Source organism: Chrysochloris asiatica, unplaced genomic scaffold (genome assembly GCF_000296735.1).
Source record: "Chrysochloris asiatica unplaced genomic scaffold, ChrAsi1.0 scaffold00077, whole genome shotgun sequence".
NCBI classification, from domain to species: domain Eukaryota; kingdom Metazoa; phylum Chordata; class Mammalia; order Afrosoricida; family Chrysochloridae; genus Chrysochloris; species Chrysochloris asiatica.
In genome coordinates, this window is record NW_006408595.1 from 14,384,157 (window position 1) to 14,404,261 (window position 20,105).

The 20,105-nt window shown below is 46.0% G+C and overlaps 1 protein-coding gene across 1 annotated transcript in view; it reads right to left on the reverse strand.

Moving 5' to 3' along the window:
- VDR (vitamin D (1,25- dihydroxyvitamin D3) receptor) overlaps nucleotides 1-20,105 on the reverse strand; it is a 43,421-nt gene that overhangs the window by 11,798 nt on the left and 11,518 nt on the right. The window contains exons 3-6 of the mRNA XM_006865335.1: nucleotides 14,228-14,358; nucleotides 3,359-3,543; nucleotides 2,969-3,083; nucleotides 377-548 (exon numbers count right to left, since the gene is read on the reverse strand). Coding sequence (XP_006865397.1) covers nucleotides 377-548; nucleotides 2,969-3,083; nucleotides 3,359-3,543; nucleotides 14,228-14,358 — 603 coding nt within the window. The remainder of the gene's footprint in view (nucleotides 1-376; nucleotides 549-2,968; nucleotides 3,084-3,358; nucleotides 3,544-14,227; nucleotides 14,359-20,105) is intronic.

The following is a 20,105-nucleotide window of genomic DNA, read 5'->3' on the forward strand; positions in this document are numbered from 1 at the left end:
TTGGAAGCACCTGGTACACTTCCTAAAATACCCACCCACCTGAAGGAACCCTGGTAGCACAGTGGCTAAGCACTCAGCTTATAATCAAAAGGTTGGTGTTAGGAGCTGCTCCCAGAAAGAAAGGTACAGCTGTCTGCTCCCATAAAGATTGCAGTCCTGGCAACTCTATGGGGGCAGTTCTGATCTAGTCTATAAAGTCGCCATGAGTCAGAATTGACTTGACAACAGGAACTTTAGCTTGGGTTTGGGTCCAACCCTAGAGATTGTGATTTAGGTGGTCTGTGGTTTGAGGAGAAGCAGATAGATGACTTCCAAGCTGCCTTCTATCTCAGTCCAGGATTCTGACTGTTTCTCTGATGCCACAGATGCCTCTTACCTGAATCCTGGTATCATCTTGGCAAAGCCGATGACCTTCTGGATACTGTAACTGACCAGGTCAGCCAGGTGGGGCAGCATGGAGAGCTGGGACAGGTCTAGAGTCACAGAAGGATCATCAGAGTCTTCTCTGCTTAGGTCCACATCAGAGAAACTGGGGGGGTCCATCAGGTCTGGGGAGAAATGAGGTAAGAGAAGGAGCTATTTAAGGATACTCCAGCTAGCCATTCTTCTGCTTCCTGTGACTCCTTCTCTCCAGAGGGTCACCCTTCAGTCTCCTTTTGTCTCTTCTTTTAACAGAGTTGGGGCAATGAAATCAAAGAGCTGGAGATACTTGGGAAGCAGACTGCTACATCTTTCTCTTGGCTGCTGGGGTCTAACTGCTTTGATTAGCAGGCAGATGCTTAATCACTACGCCACCAGGGTTCCTAAAACTAGAAATAAATCAACTTAAGTGTTGATGCCAATATTTATAAAGATGCAGGGAAGCAGGCAGCCCTTTGCAGTCATGGAGTGTTCACAAAGGTGTAAATTTTGCCTGCTATCTAGAAAGTTATTTGACGATATACATCAAAAGCCTACAATAATTTGTTCTCTTTGAATTCCCACATTTATAATTGCAGCATAAGTAAAAAAATCATGATAGATTCAAATTTGTAGACACTAGCATACTCATGAAACAGTCTAGATACCCAATGATAGAAAAGTTAGATGTTACTGTTCCTCTAATACCCAGCACATACAGTACAGTCATTACAAATGCTATTCTGGGTGTATACTAAATGGAACTAAGCTACCAGACTGTAGCAAGCACAATTCCATTTCTGAATATATATATGTGTTCAAGAAAAATATGGGAAAGAGATACACCGAGTGTTAACAATGATTGTCTTTCAGTTTGACTACAGTAGATTGAAGATTACATGAATCTATGTATATACGAGTATACACATACACATATATGTGAGGGGGCTTTAAAAAGTTCATGGAAAAATTCCATTATCTCTTAATCCCATTTTCCCACAAACTTTCTGAAGTCTCCTCATATATTTGCATTATATATTTATATAGTTTTTATCTTCTAAATGTCTGCAATGAACATGCATTGCTTTTGTATAATAATTTTTAAATTAAAACTAAAAACTTATCTGGATTTTTAAATAAGTGCAGTAAAAACCCGTGAAAGCTGCAAACTTTGTGTAAGGTGTAAGGTAGAAACCTGTCAGAGAAGGAAAATTCAAATTGTAGTTTTCTCTGATAGGCAGTGGTTGAAAAGTGGAAAGACTGCATCCTGTCAACGGTGGGAAACTTGTAAGGCCTAGAAAACCAAGGCAGTGCTAATCGACTTCTGGTTCTCATAGGTTTCGCTGTATATGTTCTACAGAGTATATACAATCAATGAACTTACGTTGTTGCATGCCATTGAGTTGATTCTGTCTTAGAACAACCCGATAGAATGGAATAGAACTGCCTCATAGGGTTTCCTAGGCTGAAATCTTTATGGGAGCAGCTCATCAGATCTTTTCTCCTGGTGAAGCTACTGGTGGTTTTGAATCTCTAATCCTTCAGTTAGCAGCTGGGCACTTAATCATTGTGCTACCAGAGCTCCTTCTAACCTATGATACAGCATCATAACTCCTAGACAATAGGAAACTATTTGTAAAATTCAAGGTAGAGACCACATGTATAACTCTTCAGATTGGCCCTCACTGATGAAATGAACGTATCGTCAAGTGAGCAGAGCAGAAAGGTGGCTTGTTGTTGTTGTTAAGTGCCGTCGAGTCTGAGAAAGGTGGCTAGAGAACATTTATACGTGGACAGGATCCCTCTAAGGGGAGGGACTCAGATCATCAGTCAATCCATGCAGTGGCCAGTGCTAATCAGCCCCTGACCATCTCTCTCTGGAAACTCCTTAGTGGGCAGACACAGTGTCTAGCTCCTACTGCTGTCCTTGTCCAGTTGGCAACATGAACCCCTCCCATCTATCTTGGAACTGCATGCCGAGTCTGGAGGTATCATATCTGAGCATGCTGGTCATCCAGGGAATAGGAGGCAGAACATCCAGCAGAGGGCAAAAGGCTTGGGGTGACATAGGAGGAGACATGATCTGGGCAGGGGGACAAAGAGGCAGGAGAGATGAAGAAGCAGGCAGAAAAGGACCATAAGAAGACGAGCATGATGCCTTGCAGAATATTATTGGTGAGCTGGAGATGGCATGTCCTCCAGAACCATTAGGTCCCCAGGGCTTGGGTGGAGAGTGGGCTGCAATGGACCCCATACATTCTCCTTTCCACACTAAACTTCACCTTCTAAAGAGCACAGGCTCAAAACACTAAAGGAACCAGGTCAGCCCTGGGGAGAGAGTCATGAACAGAAGCAGTCTGGCTTTGAGAAAGGAGCTTGGACTTAGGCTCAGCCTCTTTCCAGTATGTTAGGAAGCTTGGGCAAGTTAGCCCTTATCTGTAAAAGAGGGGTTCTGAGACACCCCTATGGTATTAAGAGGCCTGTTCTCCTTCCATCTGGCAGCTGAAGGGCAGGAGGACCGGGAAGCCCTGGGTTTCTCACTTTGCTAGGTGAGTATAGTCCTTCTTACCAAGAGAGGTTGAGTAGTGATCTGTGGAGGTGGAGTCCCCGGAGAAGCTGGGTGAGCTCAGTGAGGAGGAACTTGAGAGATGGCTCACTCCATCCTCATTCCCATGAACAGGAGGCTGGAAGAGAAAGACGGGGTGTAAGAACTCACATTTTAGGGTCTCCTTTCTGCTTTGGTCCTTCCCACTCTGGCAGGAGTGGCTTGGGGAGGGGGAGGCACTGCGAGGGAAAGGTCCCCTCTGTGTCAAAGGGACTCCTGTCAGCCTCACCCTTCCTCTGGTTCCGGGCCCGGGAGTCGCCCCTCCCCTCCCACCATCCTCACTCTCCATGCTATGGTCACACCCAGCGGCTCTTCCTAAAATCACTCATCCTTCTGGTGAGCAGGCGGACATACCCGGAACTGGCTGAAGTCGGCATAGGTGGGGTCATAGGTCTTATGGTGTGCGTCCAGCAGGATGGCGATGATGCGCTGTTGTTCCTCAGACAGCTTGGGCCGTAGACTGTCCTTCAAGGCCTCCTCCTCCTTCCGTTTTAGGATCATCTCCCGCTTCCGCTGCACTTCCTCATCCGTCAAGATGACTGTGGGGCCAGAGGGGAGATGGACGGTGAACCTGTAGCTTCTCCAAGAAAACACCTTCAAATTGCTTAAAGGAGCAAGATACCGGAGGAGTGGCACCTCATACTGGGGGATCTAGCCCAGGTCTTCTTACCACAGAGGTTCATGGGCCCTGAGTTCTCCTCTCTACTGAGTAGAAGCAAAATGAGACAAATTACATGAACAGGCAGATCCAAGAGAAAGGAAGAAAACAAGCATTTGAAGCAGGGTGGTCTGATCTATGCAGCTGAGGATCTGGGTTCTCAAGACCAAGTTGGGCAAATTGTTTAAGATCTCTGGACCTTTGTTCTCTCACTTGTAAAATAAGAAGTTTAAACTCTTTGATCTCTGTGCTCTTTTTCTTGTCCCTTCCTCTGTAAATTGGGGAGGGGGTATGGGTACACAGTCACTGTGAGTTGGAATTGGTTGGTTTGTTTAAATGGGCAATAACATCTACCACAATGGGGAGACTCTTGTGAGAACTGAATGCATTCCTGGCACAGAGCCGATGCTCATAAAACATTAGTTCTCTTCTCTTCTCCTCCCCACCCCACCCCCCCGCCCCCCATAGTTCATGGTCCTGAGCAAGATATCAGGTCAGAAGCAAAGGGGAACTATAAGGAAATTCACAGTGGTGGGTGCCAAGAGAACCACTCTACATGGCAACCCCCACACGTGAAACGTCCTGACCATCTCAGAGAGACTTTGCCTGTTTGGGTCCCTGGAAAACAGCCCCTTTGAAATTTCTGTCAAAGGATGTTTTCATGACCTTTTGAAGTCCCCAGTCTGATTCCTCACAGGCCTAATCTGAGAAGGTCTTCAGATGCTAGCTAGGGTGTCCAACTAGAGGGAGACCCTACATGACCCTCAGGCTGGTGTATGGTCTTCTGGGGTGGTGATGCCTCACTGTGCTGGGCAGCTGCCTGAGAGGGTGGAGTTGGGAGCAGGGATGCCTGGCACAGCAGCCAAGCAAACAGACCTCCTGGCCAGGGCTTGCAGAGTGCTGACGGCAGGAGTGGGCACTGGGGCTTTCAGCCTGTAGGTACTTGCTCTGTGCTGCCATTGCCAGGGCATCTGCCCACAGAACTGGGAATTTCACAAGAGTAGGGAAAGGAACCAGAACCTTGGAGTGGGTGGGTTCTGGGCTGTGAGACAGGTCCATTGGATGCCATCAGGTGGGGAGAGGATAAAAGAGGGGGGAAAGGGAGACTCTATGGGGGCTGGGAGCAGGTGACCAGAGCCACAGTCTCATTGGAAAAGGGCAGCCTGGGGCAAAAGATGAAGTGTTCCGTGCACAGCTGAGGTAAACCAAACAAAGAGGAGGGCTGGAAGGAGACCACACCCAATTATTGACTCACCTACCCAAAGGGCTGCCAACCCTCCTCCACAGAGGGTGTCTGCTCAGACCCTAAAAGTCAAGCAGGGTGGGAGAGGAAGGAGTAGGAAAGATAGTGTGCCAGGCCCCTGCATGGGGAATCCATGATTAAGTCGCCTGCTCACCAGAGCTGGGGAAGGTTGGCTTTGCCAATCACACCACACCATGGGCGTCCACAGGCATGTTTCTTAGCCTCACCAGCCTTTGATACACCCCACTGTGAATCTACAGTGCCATGCTCTCATCCAGAACCTTCTCCACTTCTCTACCACTACCATGCCCAAACCAAAGCCAACAGTTGCCTTAACGTGGCTTCTCCCTAACCTTCCAGCCCCATTTCTAGGCACCTCTGGATACCACTTCTGCTCTTTTCAAGTTGGAATTGCTGAGATGCTGTGAACATGACCTGCTCACTCTTGCCATCACGTTTCCTCCCCGCCTCTTGCAGCATGCCTGTTGGGTTGGATCTTTACTCTCCAATAGCTAACCCTTCTCTGGTGTCTAGCACATAGCCCTCTTTTACGGTTAAGCCTTTCTTGATCTCCCTGATCTGCACAGATGTCTCATTTCTTATTCCTGATGCACAGTCTTTCCCATACATGTTAACAGTCAACTGTTGTCAGCTCTGTAAGATTTATGATTGTTCTAGTATATGCCAATAGCAAGAGCCTAGACTTGAACTTGGGCAGGAGCCATATCTAACAATTCCCTTGTTTCTTTCACAGAGGCTAGCCCAGTGGGGCTTCCTGGTCTTGCTGTTTGCTCAGTAGTCTGATAGATTCATTGTACCTGCTTTGCACAAATCACTGTCCTGGGCTCAGAAAGGAAACTGAGAAGTGCACGAATGTAGCACGTGCCCTACAATGTTGGGATGGCTCACACTGTGAACTAGTCCATCGGAGAACTGAACAAAGCTTTATCGCTGCTGTTAGCTGCCACTGAGTTGTCCCTTAACTAATGGCTACCCCAAGTGTTACAGACTAGGACTGCCCCAAACAGTTTTCTTGGCTGTAATCTTTTAGGGAAGCAGATCTTCAGGCCTTTCTGCCACAGAGCTGCTGGAGTGGGTTTCAACCACCAACTTTTAGATTAACAGCCAGTCACAAACATCTCAGCTTCACAAACCACCCAGGCTCCTCGCCTCTTTTAAGAATTTTGATTCTTTTGGGGCAAAAAAAAAAAAAAAAGAAGAGGGTGCAAGAACAGCAAAGACCCTCAGCAGGTATGAACTGAGGAGTTTGAGAAAGAGAGGGCCACTCTGGTCAAGGAATGAATCACTGAGTCCCACAGTTAGGAGGGGCTTTAGAAGATACCTAACGCAGCAACCCATCTAGTGTTTGACTCCATCTATTCCATCTCTAGAAAGTAATTGTCCCACCTGGGCTTGCTCCTGCTAAGGAAAAGGATGCTCTGTGCTCCCCAAGGCAGCAGCGCTTCCCTGAGCAGCTCTGAGTATGGGAAATGTCTACCAGGGTATACAGTTAAGGAGAATCAATTGATTATTTACTCAACAAATATTTATGGCTGCTTACTGTTCTAAAGATGCATCGTGAACAAAACAGACAAGATCCCTTCTCTCAAGGAGCTTACTTTCTAGGTGAAAAGACAGTATCCTCAGCCAATGCCTCAAAGACTTCCCATAGATAAACCGATACCACAAAAAATGAGGTAAACATGAAACATGAAAAAAAAAAAAAAAGAATTTTGATTGAAATATTTTTAAGATAGACTATTTGTCATAGGCAACAGTTGTAACATCATAAAAACCTTTTCTTGATGATTCATATGTATCGTTCAGCACAATTACGGGAATTTGCAGGAACATAGTCGTGACCTCACACGTGTTTGGGGCTGTCTGTCTCGTACTAGATGGCTCAGTATGCCATGGTTTTGAGTTCCTGTGCTACTTCTCATAACTTTCAATCTCTCCCTCTTCTTAGTGGTACCCACCTCTAGAAGTGTGCCTTTCTCTCTCCATTACCGATTGAATTATGCCCACCCCCACAAGAAAATCCTAACCTCTATGGGCTGTAAAGCCTAACCCCTATGCTGGGAGTCCTGGTGTGGCATTGTAGGATACGTCAGTTTGAACCATTAAGGTTGGCGGTTCAAGCTCACCAACCATTCCCTGGAAACTCCATGCAGGGTCGCTATGAGTCAAAACCGACTCGACGGCACTTAGCGACAACATGCTTGTGGTTATAATCCATTTGGGGATAGATTGGCTTTGTTCAACTAATGAGGCAGGATTAGCGTAGGGTGTATTTTAAGTCAATCTCTTTTGAAATATAAAAGAGATTGAAACAAGCAAGCAGAAGAGAGATAGTAAGATAGATGCCAAGACACATGGAGATCAAAAGGAACCCGGAAGCAAAAGCTAAAAAGACAAGGACCTTCTTCCAGAGCCATCAAAGAGAGCAAACCTTTCCCTGGACCTGCCACCTTGAATCCACACTTGCAGCCTCCTAAAGTGTGGAAGAATATATTTCTATTCGTCAAAGTCACTCCCGTGTGGCATTTCTATTACAGCATCACTAGATAACTCAGACACTCACTTAAGAATGATTTCTAATCTGTTGGAATCTGGAAATCCTAGTGATCAAGCTGTATATAATTGTTTTTTATAATGTTAATAATAAAGGAAAACCAAGAGTTTTTATGTACTAGGCCCTATTCTAAATGTTTTTTAATATATTGTTGTTGTTATGTGCCGTAGAGTAAGTTCCGACTTATAGTGACCCTGTATAGGGTTCCTGACCTTGAGGTTCAAACTGACCTTTTTATATATGAATCCACACATATTTAATCCCTATAACAAGTGGTGGAGAGGGTTGGTTTTCAGCCCTGAGCAGTCTGGTTCTGTCATCTACAGTCATCCGCACTGAGCTATGCTACCTCTGGGATGTGGTGGTTCTGCAGGATAGGCACTGGACTGCGGACCAGGTTGGTGTTTTGAGCCCACCAGCTTTCTGCTCCTGCAAAGATGTACAGCCTCAGAAACCCTACACAGGGTCACACTGAGTGGGACTTGACTGGACAGCATCTCACCACAGCAACAACAGTAAATAGTCCCTAACTCTAATAGATCATGCTGCTTCGGATCTCAGAATCTCTGGTTCTCTCAGCCATGGAGGGTTCTAGTTAGTTGTGAACAGTGTGAAAAATCAAATGACTATGCAAAATAAATGATTTACTTTATAAAAATTAAATTAAGAAGGTTCAAGTTTAACCTTATAACATTGTTCTTTCTAATCACTTGCATCAAATAGCAACCACAATCCTCTGTCTGGGGACCAGAGGACACAGTGCTGACATCTGCTCATCTCAAACAGGGCCTCCTGGGGGCCTCCGGCAATGCAGTACTGTCTGGGGATGAAATAAGCCATCCATCTCTCACATCTGTAGGTGCTATTGTGATTTAGGAAATAAATCAGTCATATAAAAGGGTTGCTAATTTCAGAGGAAATGTTTTAAATCATGTTCTTAATGATTGGACAGAAAAATGCCAGTACTAACAAGAAAAAGGACACGTTTTAAACTTAAAAGCCAATGAACTCAAATAAAAGTAAATGGGCTCCAAAAGGCATTTGATGAGCTCCCCAGGAAATAAAGTATGCATGCTCTGGGACAGTCAGTCTCTGGAGAATTTCTATTGCTGCTCAATAGTTTTTCTGACTTCCTTCTAAATTCCTTATTGAGTGTGAAATGGCTTTGGCAAGTGGTTCCCATGTAAGGCATACTCCTTGCTCCATGAAGGCTAGAATGGGTTTGGAGAGTCAAGAACTGAAAATATGAAAAGATGTTTCAAGAGAAAGGCTGTGTGCTGGCAGCCAGGGGGCAGGCTTGCGGAATGTGTCCTTTGGTTGTTTAAATTATTATATATTTATATATTCTTGAGTGTTTTTGTGTACACCCCCCCCCAAAATAAAAACAACCAAAAAACCCCAGAGGGAATAGAAGAAAATACCGTTGAATGATGATGCACAGAGGCGATTGTTTTCATTGCAATGAAACAATGAGTGTAAAACTGATGTTCCCCATGTAAACTTATCACTCAATTTACAATAAAAACTTAAAAAAAAAAAGGTGTTTTAAGCATTTCAAGATGCCAATAGTAACCTAAGGAGACCTAAGGAGGGAAAATGACAGACGACTTTGTCAAATGAACGGCACAATCAACATCAGGTTTGAGAGAATCTTGCTGATGCACTGACCAGTAGGAGATAAAGAGATACAGAGGAGCTTAATAGGGAGCTAATATTCATTCATTCAACACATATTTATTGAGCACCTACTATGCTCCAGGTGCTGCACCAACACTGGGGAGAGAAGACATACATCTATAGAAAAACACTGGACAAAATGCAGCACAGGTATAGGACAGGCAGAAGCAAGGGTTGAACCATAACATTTCTTTTTTTGTTGTTGAAATTTTCATTTTATTTAAGACACAGATATATTTACACTCGAGAAAGGGCAAAATTGAGTTGTCCACAGTTTCTAAGGCACACACCGTATTGATCTGGATTCATGCTACCAACTTGGTGTGGTGCTGTAACATAAGCACTGGACTGTTAACTGAAAGGTGGGTGGTTCAAATCTACCAGTTACTCCTAGTAAACCCCATGCAGGGTAACTATGAGTCAGAACTAACTTGAAAGCACTTAAAAACATTAACAAACAACAACAACATGCTACCTACAACTTCTGAAGAATTTAACCAAAGGCTGGCTTATATTGATTACACCTAACTAGTTAGTATCTTTACTTTTCTTCTGCTGCAGCTGTTGTTCTTTCAACCCCATGGTCAATACTATAGTTCCTTGTTCATCCTCAGCTTCCTGGGACTTCATTTACATTGACTAAAGCATCTTTGTTTGTCATTGGCTGTCCCAGTTTTAGCACTGAAATTCCTGCATACTGCATACAAATCATCTTCCTCCTTGCTATGCTGTGTCCTAGCTTTCCATCTTTCTCTAAGCCCAATCAAGGGACCAGCCTGCTTCATATTCTTTCTCAACAGGTTCCTAAATCTAATAAACTGAACCATAACATTTCTTGGGCTTCCAGCACATAAAGCCAAGTAGGGCTTGAAGAGAGAGAAAAGGGCCCTTCATTTGGAACATAGCCCTCTTCAGTCTATCCCTTAGGGCCCCAGAAAGTGCCTGGGAATGATAATGAAGGTTGCTCTGAGTACTTGGAAAAAATCAGTGTGGCTTTTAGAAGCAAAAAGACCTAGCAGAAAATGCAGACACCCTCATTTTATTAGCTTGTTGTTGTTAACTACAATCCAGTTGACCCAGACTCACGGAGACCCCAAGCACAATAGGACTGGACCATATGATCTGCACAATTCTCATTAGTTGATTTTTAGAAGTAGATCACCAGACTTTTCTTCTTAGCCCATCTTAGTTCGGAAGCTTCCCTGAAACATCTTGTGTATCATAGCAACACACAGCGCTCCACTGATAGCCAGGTGATGGCTGAACATGAGATGCATCATCCAGAAACTGAACTGGGGTCTCCTACATGGAAGGAGAGAATTGAACCACTGAACTACCACTGATCCCATTATTAGCTTCTTGTTGTTGGTAAGTGCCGTCAGTCATTTCCAACTCATAGTGATCCTGTATACGGTTTCCAAAGGAGCATTTGGTGTTCTAGAACTACTGACTTTGTGGTTAGCAGTCCAGGGTTTATCCTATAGGACCCCTTTTATTAACTTGTTGTTGTTGTTATGTGCCGTGGAGTCAGTTCTGACTCATAGCGACCCTGTACAGGGTTTCTGAGGCCGTAAATCTTTACGGGACAGAAAGCCTCCTCTTTCTCCTGCGGAACAGCTGGTAGTTTCAAACTTCTGCCCTTGCGGTTTGCAGCCCGATTCGTAACCACTACGCTACCAGAGCTCCTTTTATTAGCTTAGAGAGGTGATATTTTAGTCCCTCTGAGTACCAGTTTCTTCCACTACTAAAGCAAAGGAGTGATAATTTGCATATTTAGGGTTTGTTGTGAAAAATGAAACAAGAAAATGCATGTGCCTAGCACAGTATCTTAGGTGCCCTGATAGCATAGTGGCTATGAACAGGAAAAGGTAAAAATCATTCACTGCTCTCTCCCGCCCAGGAGGCAAGCTAAAATGCTAATCAGGTCACCAAATGGGACCAGTCCCTCAGATTTTCCCACTGCCCTCAAACAGGTATGCAGTCTGGCCCCTCCTGGGACTCTGACCCTACTAGGCACATGTTGCCTTCCATTCCATGCTCAGAATCTGGAGAAATTAGCTCCTCTGAGTCAGCGGCTTAATAAAATCTGAAACTCTGCTTCACCTCTCGGAGTGGCCTTGGTTTCTTCGACCACGAATCTAAAACTGTTGTAACAGTTAAAGCTCTTGGTTGCTAACCAAAAGGTCGATGGTTGAACTCCATCAGCTCTTCTGTGGAAGAAAGATGTGACAGTCTGCTTCTATAAAGATTTATAGCCTTGGGAACACTATGGGGTAGTTGTCTTTTAGGGTCACTATGAGTTACCATTCACTTGACAGCAGTAGATTTGACATAGTATCTGATACACAGAAGGTAGTCAATAAACAGCTTCCATCTCTACCCCCTTTTCCTCCCTCTATCTCTTCTATAGAAGGCCCCGTTCCCAGCCCTGGCCAGAAGGGAGTCTGAGTTTTCAGCTCCTAGTGGTTCAAACTCACCAGCTGCTCCGAGAGAAAAAGACATGGCAGAGTGCTTCTGTGAACCCTATGGGGCAGTTCTATTCTGTCCCGCAGAAGAGCTATGGGTTGGAATCAACTGGGAGCTGTCCTCTGGAGAAATGTTGAAACTCAGTTGTCCCAAGAAGGCCAGGCCTTGGAGATACAAGCAAGCTCAGGTGATAAATAAACAGTTCTTTTAGGATTCTGAGCAGGGAAACTCCAGGTCAAAACGTACAAGGTCTCCTAAGCTGTTGGTTGATGTTTGGCCAGAGCTAACCTAAGACAGGCCTACATTTCTTCCTGGTGGGCCTTCAAGAGGGTGGACCTTCAAGAGGGGGAAAGAACCTGCTTGGTACTGGTTCCCAATGTGAATTGGGTCCAAGCTTTGAGAACCAAGCTCCACCACCCTGTCCCTAACTCTGTTATCCTGGCATGAGCAGTGGCCTTCACTGGCTCTGTAGCCAGGGCAGGGGGCATGGGATTCTATGGGGTCAGGCACATCAAAAGACTAGCACTGAGGCTGGCGTTGGTGTGGCTGAGGCACAAAGTTGAATTGGGACCAGAGGTGGGCATCCAATTCTAGGTTGCCAGCCACATGTAGTGTTCTGGGACAGGGGCATCCTGATGCGCCCAAGACCTGGTGCTGATCTTAATTGTAGGGGCCTACAGGGATCTAGGAAGGGGCAAAAGCTGAATTCTAGTCCTAGTTCAGCCTCCAGCTGGCTTCCTGACTCTAATCCTGATCTTTTTATTTTTCTGAACCTCAGTTCTTCCTATTCTAAGTCAGCAGAATGTCTTCCTTCTGTTATTTTATTTTATTCTTTTTTCAAATTTCCAAACTCAGGATGACCAGAACTGCTGTGGTAGAGCCCAACTGACTCCCAACACAATAAAAGGCCAAGCTCTTCCTGCTGGTTCCCTGATGAGCATTGGCCCTGAGCTTCTGGGGGCAGGCACCTTGTTTGTGTCAACCTTGGAGCTTTCCACAGAGAAGACCCCGACAAGTGAATATGTGAGAAACCTCATAAAGCTTCCAGACCTCAGCCCCTACTTCCTTCAGGATAAACACAGAAGTTGGGGTGGGGCCAGGGCCTGGACTAGACAATGGGCGTGCCCAGGCCTGCTTGCTCCTGTGGGGGCGAGCAAGAACCACAGGCTGGAAATTCTTTCCAGGGCTGTCTGTGTTGGCTGGGGAAGCCAGGGTAGAGAGTTGAGGGGCTGTGACCCACTAGGGGAAGTCTAGGTCCAGGCCAAACGGAAGGCTTTGGGCATTGAAGTTGAACTCCAAGGTGAAGACTTCAACTCTGCCTTTTTTCTAACACCAGAGAATGTTCTTTCCTATCCCTGCACCTGCCTTCCCTCTACTCCCCCCCTCCCCCAACCAAAATAAGCAATGATCTAGCCAGGAGGATCTCTGGGGTGCCTGCATCTGATCACCCCCTCTGCAGACCCCTCAGGCCTGCGGCTTGGCAGGGTATAGGCTCTGTCCTCAGGCCAAGGGAGGGGCTGGGGTGCAGAATACAGACAAACATAAGCAAGGAAAGCAGAGGTTGTAGGTGCCAAAGGCATCTGAGCCCAGGCTGCTCAACACCCCGGGGTAGATGCAAAGTCCAGGTTTATTTTTAACAGAGGGTTAGAACAACCTTGACAATCTACCCTGTTGGTCCTTTCCTCCAAGCTTAGAGCTGGACAGGAAGTCCTAAAAGATCAGTTCTCTTTCTCCATCTGCATCCAAAAGGCCATTCTAGACTACCAGTGCGTCTCCTGCAGAATCTTCTCACACAGTCTGCCCAGACACCAGACACCAGCCTACAGCTCAGCCCCTGAGTCTAGCATGGCTGGAAGGCTGGGGTGGGGGCAGAACAGTGGATGCCAGCTAGACTCTGAATATTTATTCTTCCCCATCTACAGCATCACTTCCCCCAGGCGCAGGGAACTGGGGGGGCTGGGAGTTTCTGGAGGATCTCTAGACCTGGGAGGGCTCATGACAGCGGTGTTCTGCCTCATCCTCCCTTCAGGCATGGCTTTGGGAGGACCCTTCCGGCCTCTGAGAGAGATAAACCAATCCTTGAGAGGCTCGAGGAGCCCCTAGGGGGTGCCAACGGGTAACGTGCTCAGCTGCCAACTGAAAGGCCTAGTGATATACTGTCAGAAAGATCTGCCATTGAATACCCTATGGAGCAGTTTGTGGCACAAGTGGTTTGCAATCACTTGTGGTCCAAACCCACCCAGCTGCCCTGAGGAAGAAAGGCCTGGCAGGCTACTTCCATAAAAATTACAGCCATAAAATCCCAATGGAGCACACAGAGGGTTGCCATGAGTTGGGGCCAGACTTGTTGTCAGCTAACAATATGAAAAACGGAGAGCACTGTTACTCTGTCAGAATCAAGTGGTATTTTACAGAGGTTCGGAGGACTCCTTAGTGCATTTGGCCCTAGAGTTCTGGGTCTCTGCCCATCCCACTCACACCCCATCTTTGACCTGAACACCAACAGCTCAAAAGAAAGGGCAGTCAGATCTTTCTGGCTAAGCCTGAATAAGCCAGGCCCCAGTCCAGCCCCACATCTAGCCCCTGCCCCCACCGCACACTTACACTCCTTCATCATGCCGATGTCCACACAGCGCTTGAGTCGGCAGGCCTGGCAGTGGCGTCGGTTGTCCTTGGTGATGCGGCAGTCTCCGTTGAAGGGACATGTGAACAACGCCTTCCTCTTCATGCTTCGCCTGCCGAGAGAGCACACATCCCCTCCCCAGTCATCTCGAGCCTCCCTGGTCTTCAGTCCTGGCTTCGGGAGGAATGAATTGGTATGGCTGTGACCACGCACACCTGCCCGTGAGCAAGCTCTGGCCCGAAGAGCCCCCAGAGGCTGATTTCTCTCACAGAGGACTTAGGGTCACTCAAAGGGACCACCCTCTAGTCTGTGTGTGCTCGCTGGCCCACCTCCTTTCTGTCCCTGCCTACTTTGCTCTTCTCACGGCTTACAGCTGTTTGTGTTTTTTTTTTAATTTGGCAGACATTTAATAAAACTTTTTAACAATGTTCACATTAATTGCATCTATCATGCTGTTTAAGCATCACACTGATTTGTTCTCAAATTTTTCCATCACTCTTAATAGAAGTACAGTGTCTTCTAAGCAATGGGTACCCTCTTCCTCCCCTTCTTCCTGTCTGCCTTTGGTTACATTTATTTTTACAGCTCTCTGCCTTCTCCTTTTAAAAATTATATATGAAATAAAAAGTATACTTTCATATTAAAAAAACTTTAATATTTCAATCTACAGAGTAAATGCCACTGCTTCTAATTAGCCATTAGGAGAGGCGAGGACCCCAGTCTCAGCTGGAGAGTCCAGAGTTCTCCAGTCCATGGACAGGCCTGCACATAGATACATGGATACGGGAGAAAGGGCCCAAACGGAAACACCAGACATTCTGCTCAGAAAGGGGAAAGGTCAGAGGAGTGGATGGGAGCTCTGAGAGGGGAATCATGGTTTTGTGAAAGGCAGACATAGCAGAGGGGTCTTAGCAAGGAAGCTGGCACCCCTCTTATATCCTAGGTCAGATTGCATGTGTGCCAGGGGGCTTTGAAAGTTCATGGAGAAGTGGAATGAAAAGATAATGGCATTTTTCCATGAACTTTTTGTGTCTTAGCATTCATGTGCAAGCTCAGGGACTCATTTTCCAGGGGAGGAAGATTTTCAAAAGCATCTGAGACTCCCAGAAGACAACTACTAAATTAGTCCTGTGAGTTTCACCTTTCTCATCTCATTGTTGTCCACCACAAGCCATACCACATGGAGCTTGGGGGGGCAGGGGAGTAGGAGGAGATCTGCATAAAGAGCACTTCCTCTAGATCCCAACTCATGGTGACCCTATGTGTATCAAAGCAGTGTTGTCCTCCGTAGGATAGTCAATGACTGAAATTACAGAAGTAGATCCCCAGGCCTTTCTTCTGAGGAATTTCTGGGTGGACTCAAATTGCCAACCTGTCAGATAGCAGGATGGTGTGTTAACCCAGGGCCTCCTTCATGCACTAGGGCAGGTGACAGGAGTCGGCTTCAGAAGACGACCAACAGCTTCTTTGAAGAACTGCTGAGTGTGGAGCTGCCCAAGCTTTAGAAGCAAAGGCCCTCCTCCCAGGATGAGCTAGTGACATCATTTCCAGATGTCAGACACTAGTCATGGTTCTTGGTAAAAAGTGACTCACTGCTCACAGTCACTAGAACACAAGTGGAGTTTAGGGCAGATACATTCATCAGTTTACATATTTGTGCCAAGATAAGGACAGATGGGGACCAGACCACCTGGGTCCAGGGAAGAGGAGAGAAGAGAGCAGAGAACCACTCTTGCGTCAGTCACAGGGGACCCAAGAGACTATTAACATAGCCTCTTTGTTTTACAGACACAACTATTGAGGTTGAGAAACTAAAGCTCCCATATCCAGAGTTCTGAGGGTCATTTTCGAACTTCCTGGATTGACCATACTCTGACTTCATCCTCAGAAACGCATGGTGCTACAAGAAGGGGAGCCTACAGGCCAGTGGCCTCAGGCAGGTAGTACTGGGTACTGGGACACAGTTCAAGGGGAAGGATGACCCAGGGGTCCAGGAAGTAGCTGCTGTTTGTTTTGGACCTTGTCCTCTCAAAAGGCCAAGGTCCTTCTGCCATGACCTTCATTACTAAGGGTTTTAAGGTAAAATGGAGTAGTGCCGGGTTATTACAGGCAGTTCAGCCCCATGTCTAGCCTGCCTAAGGCCCAGTCCTGCCTCTGCAGTGACTACCCCATGAGAGAGGGTATTGACCACCTTTATGGAAACAAGAAGCTCTTCTCTCTTGAGCCTGTATACCCCTGTGGCAACTTTGTAGGGCAGAAGAATATGGAAGTACCCTGGAAGCTGTAAGGGCTACCCAGAAATTAGATATTATCATAACCACAGGGCATATCTTTATATTCCAGGACATGAAGTTGGCTTCCTAAACCCTCTTTTCCACTTTGTGGTTCCTGAGGCTTCACCTGTTACCACAAATGCTTGGGCCGCAGAACATCTTTAAACCTACTGGAAGTTTCTAATTCAGAGCAAACTCAACTCTCATTTCCGTTTTTGGTTTTTTTTGTGTGTTTAAAGCAATCGGGCATTTTGCCCAGGGGCTGAGGGGCTGCTCTGTCTTCCCACCCCCGGTCTTGTCTGGCTCAGAGCACTTCCTGTTAAACCTCAGGGCCATGGACACCTAGCAGAGCCCAGATGGCACCTCTAGAGATGTTAGCCAAAGCCTCTCACCAACCCTGTGCTGGGAGCTGAGACTCCATAGGCTCCCTGCCCTCCTTCGGACAGCTCTCCCAATGGCAAGGTTGCTAGCTAGGAAAGAGATTTGAGGGTCTCGCCATCTTTCTTTTCTCTTTCTCACATACAGGAGAGTTGTGGATAGCCACTCAGCCCAACTTTGCCTGGCAACAGGGATAGAATCCAATGAGACTTCAGAATAGGAATGAAAAAGAAGACAGACAAAAGTTGAAAACAGCCCAAATAACCATCAACAGAAGAATGTTGTTGTTAAGGGCTGTCAAGTCGGTTCTGACTCAACAGCCCGGCAAAGGGTTTCTGAGTAACAGCTGGTGGGTTTGAACTGCTGACCTTGTGGTTCACAGTCCAGTACTGATCCTTATAGGTCCTTATAGGAGTTCAACAGTTTAATGGATATACAAAATATTGTATATACAAACAATGGAATATTACTCTGCATAGGGAAATGAAGTCACAATGCTACAACACTGATGAACCTTGAAAATAAATATGCTGAGTAAAATAAGTCAACCACAAAAGGACAAAGATGGTATGATTTCATAAATGTGAGGTACCTAGAATAGGAAAATATTTAGAGCTAGTCTAATAGTGGTTACCAAGGGAAGGAGAGTGGGGAGATTTATTGCTTAGCAAGCACTGAATTGTTTTTTTGTTTTGTTTTGTTTTAACAGGGATGGAAAATTTGACTACAGATATTGATAATGGTTGAACAATGTGATCTCACTGAATGGAATATATGAAAAATGTTGAATTGGCAAGTGTCGTGTTATCCATATTTTTATAATAATAGGAAAAAAACTATAAAATGAAAAAGGCAGTGCTGGGTTAAAAGAAAATACTGGAATGAATCAACAAACTAAAAGGGTACCCTTTGCTTTCAGCTTTACACAGTAATAGAATGCCCTGCAGGAAGTCCAGCAGAACTGACGAGAGGAGAGAAGAAAACGAAGGAAGCAGAGAGAAAGAAAGAAGCAGGGGAAGAAGGAGGAGAAGAGAAGGGGAAGAAGACAGAAAGATTTTAAAGTTCTCAGCCCTTTCTGTGAGCCAGGCACATCCTCTCATAGGAGTGGTTGGGACCTTGAGCAAGTTCTTACCAAAGGAAGGGGCAGATCTGGGGATAGAACCCAGCTCGGGCTCTTGATGCCTTGGGGAACACCCACCTTGCATAGCGTCTCTACATTATTTGAACAATGCAAACAGCAACCTGTAAACTTTTACCAAAAACCAAACTCTCTGGCCTAGTCAATCCCAACTCATAGTGACCCCTAAGACAGAGTAGAACTGCCCCACAGGGTTGCCAAGGCTGCAAACTTTACAGAAGCAGACTGACATATCTTCCTCCCAGGAAGAGGCTAGTGGGTTTAAACCATCAACCTTTCCAATAGCAGTCAAGTGCTTAACCACTGTGCCATTGTTGTTGTTGTTGTTGTTAAGTGTCATCAAGTAGGTTCCAACCCATAGCCACCCTGTATAGGGTTTCCTAGGAGCGGCTCATAAGTTTGAACCTCCAACCTTGTGGTTCAACCCGGCCTTGAGTCAAGTGATTATCCTACAGCACGACACCAGGACTCTACTAGACTCGTTATAAACTTACAGAGCTTTAAAAAATTATTATTATAAAAGAAATATGGCAGCCAATTCTTCCCTGGTTCCTCTGAATACAGATTAAGAGGCAAGGGGCTGGCACTGCAGCAGGGAAGATGGAGGTTAATCATCCCGAAGAAATCTAGGCTGTGGGATCAGGGTTCAGGTGGTGGAAAGCTTTCTCACTAGTCCCAACAGCTAGACCCAGGTCTTCCTGGAACCCATTTCCTGAGCTGGCTTTTCAGGTGTGCCTAGCCCAACATGGTTGTTGTCTGGGTCATAGATCTGTCAACTCTGAGGCCCTGTTCTTCACAGTTTGTCTGTCCTCCAAGAGCACTGCCATACAGGTGGCTGCCATTTAGTCTCTGCCCACAAGGAGTCAGGGCAGCCAAACTGCCCAGCCTTGGCTCTGTGCTTTGTCCCAAAGCTCCACACTCTCCCCTGCCATCCTCCCAGCACTAACTGCCTGTGAGCTGGTTCGGTTTTGAGAAACAGAAGCCTTGGGTTTCCATGGGAGCCCAATGCCTCAGCTGCTTTTCCTTAGCCTAGACCCTGTAATCCTCTGGATGGTTGAAAATTATACCCCAGCTCAGGAAGGGGGGCAGGGGTGGTGCAACCAGGCTAAATATAGATGCAGTTTCTAGAAAGCCAGGGGTGAGAGAGGACATTGACCCATTCTCTTGCCAGAGACCAATTCATCAAAGCATAAAAGAGGCAAGAAGCATAAACTCAAAAAACAACAACAACAAAAAAAACAGTCAAATGCCTTAGGCAGAGCCTGAGGCCTGGGAGAGTTGGCCCTTCTTGCTCCCTGCCAGGAGAAACAGGTCTTGTATAACTAACCCAAGTCAGCAGGCCAAGCACCCTCTCTGGGCTTTGTCTCCACAGCAGTGCTGAATGTCACAAAGATCACAATGCCTGCTATATAGATGCAGAAGCTTGATGTAGCTGCTGAAAGGAAAAAGCTAGTTCATATGATTGTTGTTGTTAAGTGCCTCTGAGTTGGTTCCCACCTATAGCCACCCTGTATAGTTTCTGAGGAGCAGCTGGTGAGCTTGAACCACCAACCTGTGGTTCAAGCCAATTTTACAGTCCAGCACATTAATCCACAGCGCCACATTAGGACTCCAGCTTTTGTCTGATAGATGGACTTAAATAGCAGATTTGCGTATAGATGCATCAATAGGTTCAAAGGTAGGTTAACTGGTAAAGAGCACAGTCCCTCCAGCCCTCTCCCCTTATTTTTTCAGTGCAATTTGGTGATTTATACTATCGTATTAGAAGTCCCTAGGGTAGGCTAGAGGTTAATGCAGTTGGCTGCTGACAGAAAGGTTGGAGGCTCAAATAAAACCTAAGAAGACTAGCCTGGCAAGCTACTTCCAAAAAGTCCGCCTTTGAAAACCAAAAATACAGTTTCTACTCTGACACACACGGAGTCTCCATTAGTTAGAATCAATTTGATGGCAACTGGTTTTTAATCAACATATTATAGAATAGTGTTCGATATGGTGCTCTTATACAGCCCCCTACACGAAGTCTAGTGTAACGCAATGATGGACTCAAATATCCAACAATCAGGAAGATGG